The sequence below is a fragment of the Hyperoodon ampullatus genome (assembly GCF_949752795.1).
Source record: "Hyperoodon ampullatus genome assembly, chromosome: 15".
Classification (NCBI taxonomy): domain Eukaryota; kingdom Metazoa; phylum Chordata; class Mammalia; order Artiodactyla; family Ziphiidae; genus Hyperoodon; species Hyperoodon ampullatus.
Window position 1 is genome coordinate 87,656,621 of NC_136928.1, and position 13,178 is coordinate 87,669,798.

General features: G+C 50.4%; 1 protein-coding gene across 7 annotated transcripts in view; it reads left to right on the plus strand.

Moving 5' to 3' along the window:
- Positions 1 to 13,178, plus strand: part of MYT1L (myelin transcription factor 1 like) — a gene marked incomplete at both ends in the record, with an annotated part of 135,813 nt that overhangs the window by 44,210 nt on the left and 78,425 nt on the right. For 5 of the 7 annotated variants that reach the window (XM_079720699.1, XM_079720700.1, XM_079720701.1 and 2 more), the window contains 4 exons: positions 2,155 to 2,289; positions 6,480 to 6,570; positions 8,213 to 8,320; positions 11,869 to 12,080. In XM_079720699.1, coding sequence (XP_079576825.1) covers positions 2,155 to 2,289; positions 6,480 to 6,570; positions 8,213 to 8,320; positions 11,869 to 12,080 — 546 coding nt within the window. The remainder of the gene's footprint in view (positions 1 to 2,154; positions 2,290 to 6,479; positions 6,571 to 8,212; positions 8,321 to 11,868; positions 12,081 to 13,178) is intronic. The other 2 variants (XM_079720704.1, XM_079720705.1) reach the window with 1 other exon arrangement.

Sequence of the window (13,178 nt, forward strand, 5' to 3'; positions counted from 1 at the left end):
GGAGCGGCCAAAAGATATTTACAAAAAAAAAAAAAAGAAGTTCATCACAAAACGTCCTTTGTCTTTCTTCTCCTCAAGCAGCTCCCGGAAAGGGAGGAAGGGCGCAGCCTAAACACAGCACACAGTTTTTTCTAGACATTGTTGCAGGGTTTTTGGTTGAATCGTTGGCCTGTTTGCTTGCTTGGTTGTTTTACGTTTGTTCAAAGATTTGCTTTCAAGATGAACTGGGATTGCAAGAAGGAAGAAAGCAAGGGGGTTGGGACTATTGGTGAAGGCAGAGGAGACCCACCTCCACCAGGATGCAGGCATCGAGAGGAGAGTACACACTTGGTGTTTCCAAAACTGCAGTAGACGAAGCCACACGGTGTTTGCACAAATCTGCACTTAACTTCAGAACACTTTCGAAATCGTGAAATAATATAATTTGTTAAGAAACTGTAAACATACTCGTGAAAAAGAGTCACAATGATTACTAGTAGTTATAACTTATGTTTTATCCTTTAAAAGTCCTTTATATCTAGTCTATGGTTTCAAATTATATCTCTAGTTTATGATCTTAAATAATATTTTCCTTGAAACCGTTACTGCGCACTTACTATTTTATATTTGCCTTCATTCAGTTGTACCACTATTATTATGAAATTACTCAAAAGGCAATAAAATGCTGAGCTTTTTGGTTGCACATGTAAGAGAAGCTCCAATAAGATATTTAGAAATGAAGTCACAACAGCATAGGTTTATATTTGTCTTCAGAGATGATTATCTATAAATAATGGTAGGAAGCAGCCAACTGTTGTATCTAGGACACTACCCTCAATGCCATCACTGGTTTAAGAGATTCCAGGACCTTAAAGACACATTTCAGAAAATAGAATGTTAGCTAAAAATAAAAGGAGGGATTTTTATATAAACATAAAAGTCTTTATATATTCCTGTGAGTCCTTTGTCTGTTTCAAGTTCACATGAATGACTTGAGAAAAAAGCCCATAAAAGTTCCAAAATTTTTAAACCAATCTTTTTTCTCGATATAAAATGAATTCTTTGCCAAAAGTAAAACATCTATTTTACAGTGATCACGATTGGCCTGATTAATGAGATATCGCTATAAAAATATTAAAGCCTTAAAGAAATTTTAACTATAGCATCCCTGGGCCAAACTCCTAGTAACCGCCATCTATCGATCATCTGTGCACCTGGTTTTGAAAACTGGCTCAAAAATAGTGTTTCACACACTCATGTGACTGTTTGGTCTGGGTTTTTGGAGTTATTTTCTGCACATGTATGAACTGTGGTCAGTTCTGGATGTCGAAAGGATTTTGTTAGCAACGTCATTGCATTTCTGGCATCTGCCAGTCGAGTTTTGACCAAATGTCTGCTCTGCTTCTCCCCGACTGCTACTGCAGAGCCCACGGGCTGCCTAGAAGCATCACCTCTTAGTTTTGTGCATGCTCGCACAGCTGTCAGAGCCTGCCTCTGGTTCCAAGTGCAGACAAGGAGATCAAAACAAATTATTGCTCCAGCAGCTTCTGAAACATTTTTGATTGCCCATCACCTCTGCCAGGTGGGATTTCCACCATTTCGGTCATTTGCTTGCAGTGCCTTCTGAGAGTTCAGCTGGTCTTGAGAAAAGCACTGAATTGGCGTGCTAAGGACAGTGTTTCAGGAGAAGAAGTCTCAGCACCAGTAAAACTGTGCAACTAGTAGCACATGCAATCAGAGCGCTCAGTAAGAGAGAAGCTCTGCTCAAGAGTGCTTAAATGGCATTATGTTTCCTGGTTGGATGTCACAAAGCAGTTGCTGAAGGATCACGGAAACATTTTGTTCTCTGAGAAGGTCACTGTCTCATCATTATTTATGTTGATTTCTTTGAGCAACGGCTTATCATGTAACACACGGGAAACAATTAATCAAGAGTTCAGGTAGGGAGAGCCTTTTTTTCTTTAGTATCGAAAGTAAAATATGTTATGACTCATGATTACACTGTTTAAGGTTAAAAAATCACCCCAAACCAAAGAACTACCCACGGATGTCACAGTCTGTCCCCGACACCTGCTTTGTCTCTTTATTGATCAAGGTCTCTTCGGTTGTTAAATTTTCACATTTGTCTTCAGCTGGTAAAAAATTCATTCTATTGACACCTGTTGTCGCTTTTAGATCCCTCGAGAGCAGAAAAGAAAGAGAGCAAGTGCCCCACCCCCGGGTGCGATGGAACGGGCCACGTAACCGGGCTTTATCCGCATCACCGCAGTCTGTCCGGATGCCCGCACAAAGATAGGGTCCCTCCAGAAAGTAAGTCCGTGTTTCACCAGCGCCCTGGAGCGCGCACACCTGTGACTCGTTTCTGCATCCTCCTCGCCTCTGTCATTTCCATCTCTGGTCAGTGCTACCTGACTTAGGTGTCCCCTCCTTGTCCGGGAGGGCAGCTCAGCCAGGACCAGGGCTCTACCCCGCCCCGCAGCCTCCAGCATTTCCTCTGCGTGGTCCCCATAGACCTGCCCCAGGACCCGGGCTCACCATCCGGTGTCGCCTTCTGCAGCTTGGGCCCCAGGCAGCTGGCCGGGGCTCTGGTCCTTACTTCATTTCTCACTTGCTCTGTGACCCCCAAGCCAGTCACTTCTCTCCTTTTCTCCTCACAAATTGTAGAACTGAATTTAGATAGTCTCTGAGCCATCCATCCAGCACTACATGGCTATGAATCCCTAAGGAAAATGGCCTCGAGACGTCTTTTGCCCAGTTATCTGAACTTCTCCATTTCCGTGAACCAGTACTTACGTGTTACTGCATTTTACTTGTAAAATCTATTTCATGTTGTTCCAACATTTCTACACAATAAAATCTTAAGTAAGAGGGTTTAACTTGGGTGGGTTTGGATCTTACACATCCGTTTTAATTAGTTAAGTTCTGAGAATGTGCACTTGACCTATGGAGACAACCAAATTTCTTTTAGAACTGAAATGATGTGCCCTTTTTTTGTTTATCTTTCTCTCGGCATATAAAGTATGCCGACTATTTAGGTAGAGTTAGGATGGATGGCTCAAAAGAAAGGCACATTTTCAGAAATGGCTCCGTGTCAGATCCTGACTTCAAGTCTAAGGTGGTAGGGATTTTCCTCATTCCGTGAGACACGGTTTCTACAGGGGGAAATGTCATAGCTCGGCTTGTTTGTGACAATGACCAGATGAGTGGTGATGTTGCTTTCCCATCACAATGGTCAGCTTTGGAAGTACAGAGAAAAGCTTGTAGCTTAGAAAACAGGTTTAGCAGAGTGTTTTCAGGCGACATATTTGTAGAAGCTACTGTGGCTCCAGGTTTGCAAGTGGCCCCTGGCAACAATAAAGCCATGTTTCTCAGAACCGTCTTGCGGGCAAAGGCGCAGTGTTGCGGCCGCAGCAGATTGGAGAGGGGCCGCGCCCGTGTGTTACATGAGCAGGGGCAGCTCGCTTCACCCACAGCAGCTTCTGCCCCAGCACCCCCTGCAGTCGGGCATCCTGCTGGCTGGCACCCATCTAATCCCAATAAACCCTGCAGGGGGTATTGGCCCTGTTGTCAGATGAGGGACATGAAGGCCAGATGGTCACCGCCTCTCCCGGGAATCAGCACAGCACCCAGCGCCCTGAAGATGCTCAGAGCTTTCTGAGCTGGTCTGAGCAGAGAACTGAGCTCAGACCTAAACCCGCCTCTGTCCCAACCCTGAGCTCATCTGTCTCCACGGAGACCTGGGTTTGACGTTTCGAGTTCAGTCTTAACAAGCTGTGTGTCGCGGGGCAGGTGACACGCTCTGTGCTTCTTGTCCTCATCTACAAAGAAGGCATTAGGACCAAGCACTAATGTTTGAAGAAGAAAGAGCTTCTTTGTGCACTTTTTCTTTGAGACATCAAAGTAGAACATCAGTTCCTTCTCATCTGAACAATCCTCCTGACTCCATATTTTCACAAGAAACATCTAAATGCAGTCAAACGAGGCCTGTGTCCTGACAAGCTGCACCCTGAACCTGCTCACACAGCCCCCGTCAGATCACACCTCGCCTCACCTTTGCTCACGTGACGTGGGGACTCAGCTCTGACACCAGTGTTACAGATACCTCCCAGAGCATCCACAGAAAATCGTTTCTAAGGATTTACTCATATGCAATTTTTTATAGTACCATAAAAATGTAAAAGAATTAAAGGACTCCATAGAAGATATGTCTCTCATTTTCTACTTTTTATTTTTTAGCTTTTTCTGGGCTAGTGTCCCCTACTCACATTTCTGTCCACTTGAATTCCACAAAGTAGCCTGCACCCAGTTTGAAACATACTGTGTTAGATACACAGAGGACACACCATGGATGAGACACAGCTCTGGCCTCCCCCCGGAACTCCCGACCCAGCCGAGGAGGGGGCATGAGACATCATGGCCACAGCGTGACCGAGCTCCAGCCGCTGCTTTGCGCATCAGGGACCGTGGCCTCCCGCAGACTTCAGTGGGGCGACACTTGTGCCGGTCCTGCGTGAGAGAGAAAACCCACAGCATTTTCTAAAAGCCGTCGTAACGGTCCACACGGGAGACCAGGGCAGAAAGGAGGCAGTGGCAGAGGGACAGGTTCAAGGACCACCCCACAGACAGGCTGGCAGGACAGGCCGTGAGAAGGAGAAAGGGAGGGAGATTGAGAGGACGTCCAGGAGCCTCCCTGGTCCATGGCAAGGGTAGTATACCGGTCCTCAAGCCAGGGCCACAGCTAGGAGGGAAACGGACGCTGGGATTTTTCCGACTGAATCTGGAAGTTGTGTGTGATATTCCCACAGGGTGCTGGAGGGCCAGTCTGGACACCTGGAGGAGGCCAGGCACACAGGTGGCCCTGTCTGACCTCCGCAGTGTTAGTAGAAACGGGATGAAACTGCCTAGAGAGGAGACCTCGATGGAGGCTGAACAGCAGCCCAGATTGAGGAAGGCGCAGGGGGCGGTGGGTTTGCTGGGGAAGCTGGCAGCTGACACCTGAGAGAGAGAGGCGCGAGCTGCAGGGGCAGCTGGACGCGTGCAGGCACAGAGCAGCACAGACCCCGTCCCAGGGCCGGCCAGGGTGAGGACCGAGTGGGAGTCGGCAGGACAGGGCGGTCCACACCGCAGGCGAGCACGGAAGGCGCGTGCCACCCCCAGGGGAGACTTAATAGTTGAAGAGCTTAGCATAAAAGGAAAGGAACGATGTATGTTAATTTGAGGGGAGGGTTGTGTGGTGTGATAAGGAGATGCTAGGGCGTCAGGAAAGGCTGGGGAAGGAAAGGCTGGGGAAGGAAGGGTCATTCCCTGAGGACGAGGAGGAGGGCGGGCAGGTCAGAGCGCAGACTGGGGAGGGGAGGGAGGGTCCCCCAGACAGGAGACCCCAAAGCCCGCTCCAGCCAGGTCCCAGCACAGAGAGAGCCCTGGATCAGCTCTCCACAGATGGAGCATCGACCACCTGCACAGACAATGCAGCTGTGACAGCTGAAAAGATGAAACCAAACTGGACCTGGCCAGGGCTGAGGAGAGCAGGTGTAAGGGCCACATGGGGAGGAAATAGGAGGGAGGTTTCAGGGCAAAGAGGGAGGTTGTTCTGGAGATGAGAGAAACTGTAGGAAATAACAATTACGTAACGAGCTCGGGCAGATCGTGGTCACCTGCTGCCAGGTGACCCTCGCCTCAGGGAAGGTCCAGCAGCCTCGCTGCAGCTTGTGCCGTGGAGCTCGGAGACCGCTGGGCTGGGGCCCGTGTTGGGGATCGGCTCTCTCGACCCTGCAGCACTGCTCACCCCCCAGCCGTCCCCACAGTCCAGAGCAGCGAGTGGTCACTGAGGACCAGAAAGGGAAAGACAGGAGGCAGTCCAGGCCCATGACCATGGCGGGGAAATTTGAATGCGGTCTCCAGACAGTGGGCAGTAGCTTCCCTGCCCTACGGACCACGCCTTCCGTCTCCTGCCCGGTCTTACATGGGGGCCCACAGAGCACTTCCTCCCTCCCTCCCTCACAGAATAAATAAGAAGGTGCCCAGTCCCTAGATGGAAAGTCATCATCTAACTATCTGCATTTAAAAATCAGGTTTGGGCTCTCTGTTTGCCCATGACCACCACACCTTCCTAATACTGCGTGCTTCCAAAGCAGAGGCATGTGTTTAAAACCACCGATCGAAGAGCTGTTACATGGCTAATCACTGTTCCGCGCTTACGGATGGGAGTTCCACGGGGAGGCCCTTGCTTTCCTAGCCCATTGGGAGCAGTTCCGTGCTCCCGCTTCCCGGGTCCTCAGCTCCTGCCCAGCGCACCCCGCTTTGCATGCCAGTCAGAGTCAGGTGGAGACAACCTTCTTTCTCTTCCTACATGTGTTTCCCTGCCCATGCCCATCACAGACGTGTGTAGGACTGTCTGTTGTGAACTAGCCCAGCCCTTGTTAAGATGATTGCATATTCTCGTGTTGGGACCGTTTCTGTGTTTTAACGCTGGGCTGTTTTCTCTGCCTCTCCCTGTCAAGTTCTTGCCATGCATGAAAATGTTCTCAAGTGTCCTACTCCGGGCTGCACAGGGCGCGGGCATGTAAATAGCAACAGGAACTCGCACAGAAGGTAAGCAGAGCTCCTGCGTTCTGGGCTGCAGGGGGGCAGATCCCCGGCAACCCTGTTCCCGCGCCCTCCAGAGGGGTGCGGCCCCTACACGACCTGCCCCAGGGGACAGGAGACCTGGGGACTTCTCTCAGGGAGCCAGGGAGTGGGGAAAGCCGAGCTGAGCCGGCCCGGGGTGCGCGGTGAAGCCCAACGCTTAGATCCCTCATTTGCAGAGTGGAATTTCTCAGCTGCCTCCCCCGACCTTGCTGTGATGGGGTGACAGTCCCCCGGCAGGTGTCCTCCTTGAGGTCAGATCCCAGGTGGAACCATAACCATCTGTAGCGACTCCAAGGAAGGCAGTAAAAGCTCCGTTACCTTCCAGGGATCGAGGGGGCCCTTCCTGTCTGACTCAGACAGGTCGGCGACTAGAGACCATGAGGCTGAGTCGTGTGTGACCCCAGCCGGCCGCCCCCGTGATCCCCACTGAAACACTGGTCATCAGCGTGGGCATCACCAAAGTGCTGGCAGGAGTGTAAAGGTGCTGGTGGGAGAGCACACCACAGGAAAGGGGGCTAAGGAGGCAGACCCTCCCTTCCTGGGCTATGGCTGCAGTTACACGTGCTCGAAGTCACACTTTTGTTCTGGACAAATTCCAGTTCCCTTTTCCTATCTTATTCTGACTTTCGCTAAGTTACTTCTAATACTCAGTTCCTATCAGTTCCCTTTTTTTTTTTTCCCAGTGGCCTGAAAGTGATTCTGTCAGATTTTTCTTTAACTGCCTATAGTTTCAGCTTCACAAAGTCGCATAAGAGTATATCTAAACGGAGGAAACTGTTATAAGTTTCACTGTAATTTTTGCTTCTCTGGTAAATTTGGTTGCTTGTGTTAAATTTATAATGAATGAGGTCGCCAACCTGTGCCCTTCAGAGATGCTCCTGGGCGTCCTCTGGAGAAGGGGGCATGACGGATGGGTTGGAAATGTTCCTCCTGAGCCCTGTTCACGGGGTTTACAGCGTCAGCTCGTCCATCATACCTCTGCAGAATCGCACAGTTTCCAGACGCTGTGTGTATGTGGATTAAGCCTCTGCACTGTGTGCAGAGACACATACAGATACACAAACAGCAGACACCAGGGTTTCGTGAAGAATCAGCTTAAACACCAAAGAGCACATCTGTTGTCTCTTCCCGTAAATATTTAGTGACAGAAAGCACTTTCCTGCAGCCTCGAGATTATTCTGCTTTCCTCCCCCTTCTGTGTCTCTTCCTGGGGAGGCTGTAGACCGGCTGGTCACGCTGCCTCCCCCGTGCTGGGGTCAGCAGCTGCCAGAGAGCCCTGTTCGCAGGCGTTTTAGAAACCCATCCTACCCAGGCGGTTAATTCCTCAGCTCCAGAAACCGCAAGCGTCCCAGAACAGCAGCGGTGTCTAAAATCTCATGTTCCCTTTAACGATACAGCCTTTGTGTTGCTGTCATTGGAAAGGACCGCGTGTCCTGCACACACGGCACGGCCATCGGCGTGGTCTGCCGGAGGCCGGGGGCAAACACTGTGATGTCCCCTGATAGGCTTGGGAGCCTGGTGCGGCCCAAGGCAGAGGAGGGGGGAGGCGATGGGGTTGCTGTCGAGTGCCTCGGAGGACACACTCAGATTCCTCCTGTCATTGCAGCCTCTCTGGATGCCCTATTGCCGCAGCGGAGAAATTGGCAAAGGCCCAAGAAAAGCACCAGAGCTGTGACGTGTCCAAGTCCAACCAGGCCTCGGACCGAGTGCTAAGGTACCAGACACACATTCGGGGTCCATCCACGGCCGTCCCCACGGGCCAGGCGCCCGGCTGCTCCATGAGGGGCGGCCGCCCTCAGTGGGAGCGGAGGGGAGCCGGTGCAGCTAGAAGACCTCGCCGGGGTCACGACCCTCACCTGCGGCTCCATCCTGGGGGCTGTGCGGGGTCAGGGCTCGTCACCCGCGGGTCTCCATGACCCCGTGTGACTGTTCACACAAGAGAAGCAGACAGAGCTGTGTCTGGCTTTCTTTCTGGCCCTGATGCTTCACGATTCTGTAAAGGCTGGCTGGAAAGAAGGCTTAGAGAGTACATGAGGTGCCCCGAGTAGTTTCACCTCGGTTTGGAGGCGAGGGCACCGCTCCAGCCTGCGGGGTGGGCCTCGTGTTCTCGAGGACGTCAGGGTAACAGCATCCCCACCCCCGCGCGCAGAGAAGCCTCGTCCTCAGATGCTCCCGGCAGGCGGGCGGGATGGTGCCATTATCCCCCCTTGACGAGCGAGGAAACCAGGGCGCAGAGGGGAGAGAGGCCTTCCCGGAAGCCCCTCGGTCCCAGGTGGCGAAGCCGGGGATGCCGCAGATGCTTCCCGCTCGCTCCCCGGACAGTTAGGATGGTTATCAGGAGGGCAGGCGGAGGAGGAACGCTCTCTTCCCTCAGCGCTCATTTCGCGTGTCCCCTTCAAACCCTCATCCACGTGCAAACCGTGACGACCTCTGTGTATGCTGCCCGTTTAGTCACTGTCACGCCAGCCGCTTCCTCGTCTGTGTAAGAATCGTACCTGTCATCCTCATAGCTGCTGGTACCCACTGGGGAGGCAGCATCTGTGCTGGGACTGGGTTCTGGCCCCGAGGCACTTAGTGTGAGTCCAACTTTACTATTAAAAGGAGAGCAGTAAACACACACACACACACACACACACACACACACACACACACAACTTTGCTCCTGTTAAATTATTTCTTTGGCATAAATCACTTGGAAAAAAACACTAGGCAAACGATACGAACACTTCTTCGGTTTTTTCCTGTATTATTCCCCATCTTTCTGAAAGGAATTTACCACTGTCATTAAACTCCTTTTTATCTCGCAACAGAAAATTTAAAATCTTTATAGAAAATGAGAAATGTTTCACTAGACAAAAATAAAAACCATCTATGAGCCTACCATTTAGAGATAAACCCTCAGTAAAGTCTGGGGTGCGTTCCTCTAGCTATTTTTATGCGTGGGCGTTGCCGACCTAACCTGCCCCCAGGGTGCCTGTAACTCACTCATCTTACAGGTGCGCTGACACCAAATATGTGACAGGCCCTCCCCGAGGGCCCCTCAGCGCACTCGTGGTTACTGGGAGCATGACAACCTCCCCGCCAGGCCCCCGGGCTGTGTGCATTTGAGAAGGAATAGTTAGTAACCAAAGGAAAGTTTGAGCAAAGGGAGAGAGAGTTGAGGCTGAGGACTTCTGTTAATTTCCCGCCCCCACTGAGGCCAGACCCCCGAGAGCTGGAAAGATCCCCGTGCCCACATCCTTCTGATGTGGGGTGGCCGCGAAGTGACTAACGCCTGTCCTGGGATCAGTGTCAAGCTTACTTTCCACGAAGGAGCTCCGTTGGCCGCTTGACGCGGACAAGATACATCTGAAATGGCAAACATCACCTTGTTCACACACAGCCTCTGCTCTGATCCTGAGCCTGTACTTCACAGCCTGGGACCCTTTCTTCATGTCATGCAGTGGGAAACCTTCTGTCAAGTGACAACAGAACAGAAGATCGTGGGCCAAGACTTGCGCAGCTGCAAACAATTTTCTTCCCGAGTCTCCGGCTGAGTGGTGGGGAAGCAGCGCGGGGACAGGCCCGGAGGGAAAGAAGGACCCCGCCCACCAAAGGGGAGGCGTGGGGCTGGGCTCTGCAGCCCCCGAGGGCTCAGCTTAGGCACTGACGTCCCGGCCGTGAGCCAGGTCTGGGGGACCTGGTGTCCATCCCCGTCATGTTCACATTCCCCGGGATGTCTCCACGCAGGGGACGCTCATTCAAGGCAGGAAGATAGGAAGACCGGAAGGAAGGAGGAAAAAAATAATTTCAACCAACAGTTCAATTACTTAAGATTTTGAGTCTTTAGGCAGATTGTCTAACGGGACGCCGAGACTTAGGTGAGGGCTACGGGCCTGCCCAAGGCCGCACCCGCTCTGCAGCCTCCCAGCTCCCAGCCTCCATCACCAGGAGCATCCCGGCTCCGTTTTGTCACCAAGTGTCCCTTCCCGATGTCTCTGCTCCAGCTTACCCTCCATTGGAGCTGGTCCCAGCCTCCTGAAGGCTCAGGGGTCGTGCCTTCCCCTACCCAAGTCCTTTGGCCTTGCCTGCTGGACAAATGGACAGGGTCCCAACCTGGTCCCACCCAGCCCGTCTCCTGCTGTTCCCCCAGAGATGTTTCCCATTGTTCGACTTTCCTGGCGTGTTTCCTACACCACTCTGGATCTTAACCTTGACAAACGCCACCTTCTCCCTTAAAACTGAATGGAATCTCACGGCTGGGAGTGTCCTCCATTCGCCAGGATTCTCAGAAGCTCGGGCTCCTAAAACAAGATCACATTCCAGGTGACCTTTGAAGGCAAAGCCTACAGCTTCATTCATTTATGAGCACCCCCCCACCCCGCCCTGCCCATTGCCTGGCAAAATGACTCAAGTAATAGACATTTAACTGATCGTTACATCATTTGGTTGATTTGAGAAGTAAATAGGCTAAATTAATGAAATCAAAGTAAACGTGTTGGTAACTTGATAAAGTTGTTAACGTAAGGGGAAGTTTTAGGTAAAAACTCTAAAGGAATATCTGCACTACTTTCTGTAAATCTAAAATCATTTCAAAAAAAAGTTTAAAAAATTCTGCCTATGAGATAGATAGATGGACACACAGAAGAAACAAGATAGGATATTAATGCATATGTAATTGAGAGTTCTTCCATTTTAATATTTTATTCCAAAGTATAGAAAAATGAATGACTACCAGGTAACAATATTGAGAGTGCATGTTAATATTTGTCAAAATACATCACTACGTGTTCCATTTTATCGTCCAGCAGGATATGTTTTTATCTAGCTTCATCTCCACGTCCTTAAGAGTATTTCTTTCATTTCCTCGTATTTCGTTAAGGGAGTTTCTTATTAGCTCACTTCACTGTGTGTAATGCTTACTCTCTGCAACCCCTGCAAAAGAAAACGCACGGATGTGAGATTCTTTCCCACGTTCATATCTCATATCTTTATCGTACCTCCCCAGACTCTGAAAAGAAAAAGAAAAAAAAGGGCAAAAGGTTAAGTATTTCATTTTCTGTTCTTTTTATTTCCGAAGTTGGCATCTAGGCAGATAGCTGATTTGAGGTTATATCATTACAGCACACTTGGTTTCTTCTCAGGAAAATAGAATTGGGATTTTAGTGAGAGGTCTGGTTCCTTAACACAGCTAAGCAACAAGGTGCTTTAATTTTAAGACCAGCCATGTCTCATGCGCAGCCATGAGAAAGCCAGCTGTGCACTGTCTCTTTTTGCTTCCAGGCCCATGTGCTTCGTAAAGCAGCTCGAGATCCCTCACTACGGCTACAGAAACAGCGTCCCCACCACCACGCCTCGCTCCAACTTGGCCAAAGAGCTGGAGAAATATTCCAAGACCTCGTTTGAATACAACAGTTACGACAGCCATACTTATGGCAAGCGGGCCATAGCTCCCAAGGTGCAAACCAGGGATATATCCCCCAAAGGATATGATGGTAGGAGGTGCACCCTCTTATACATGAGAGTCACGCTTGCCGTTGATAATGTTGTTATTGTGTATATCCATTTCCTACAAACTGGTGGAGCATGGGGGTCACTCGATGCACGCTGGCAGCCTAGGCTGGTTCCTTCGGCCCCAGGTGCGGGAGAGCAGGCCCTGGGGGAGGGAGGGCGACGCCCTTCCCCCATTATCCCCAGAGCAGAGCAACCGGCTGCTGGCAGGACCGCAGAGGCAGACAGCTGTGGGCTCGTCTGCTTCATGCTGCTGTGCTGCTGAGACGGTGTCCTTATCTTTACTAACTTCCTTTAGTAGATGCCCCAACACAGACAAAACCAGGAGAGCCAGGGGTAGCTGCCCAGAGCCCTTGGATTTCGTGAGAAGCTCTGTGTTCCCTCCCTGTTCTCAAGCTGGGATGCACGTCGCATTCATCTGGGGAGACTTTTTAAATTCTCATGCCCAGGGCTGCACCCCAGACCAAGTAAATCAGACTCCCTGGAGGTATTCCCTGTGTGCAGCATTTTAAAAAAGTCAGCCAGTGATTCTAACATGCAGCCAGGGGTGCACAACTCCTGTGGGTCCCACCCGCCTCCTTCCAGTGGGCTCGGACCCAGGTGTGGGCCTTGGGGAGCCCCCTGTCCTAGCTTTGTAACTTTGTCACTGGCCTCACTTGTAGCTGCCACTACGAAAATAGAACCCATGAAACAGATAAACACTGCGTGTTTCACAGGACAAGATCGTTTATTTTAACTCATGCATATGTGAACCCACTACTGGGGTGTAAACTCTAAACAGACTAGTTCTCATTCACAGAGCTAACTTGGTAAGTAGTTGAAGCACAGAGGGGAAGACTGCATTTCTGTGATTTTACTTATTTATCTAACCACGCTTCTACTTTAAATTCTAGGATATATGGACTTAGTTGGCAGATTTTACCAATGGGGATGTGGGTTGTATGAGTTGGGTGATTCAGGAGTCTTATCTTGGTGTTCACCAGCAGAGGTGAGGAGAGAGGGTTTGAAAGATCTCGGAGCTGCTCTCTGGAAAAGATATTTAATTAAAATCACAACACTCAAAAAAATACATTTAAATTGAA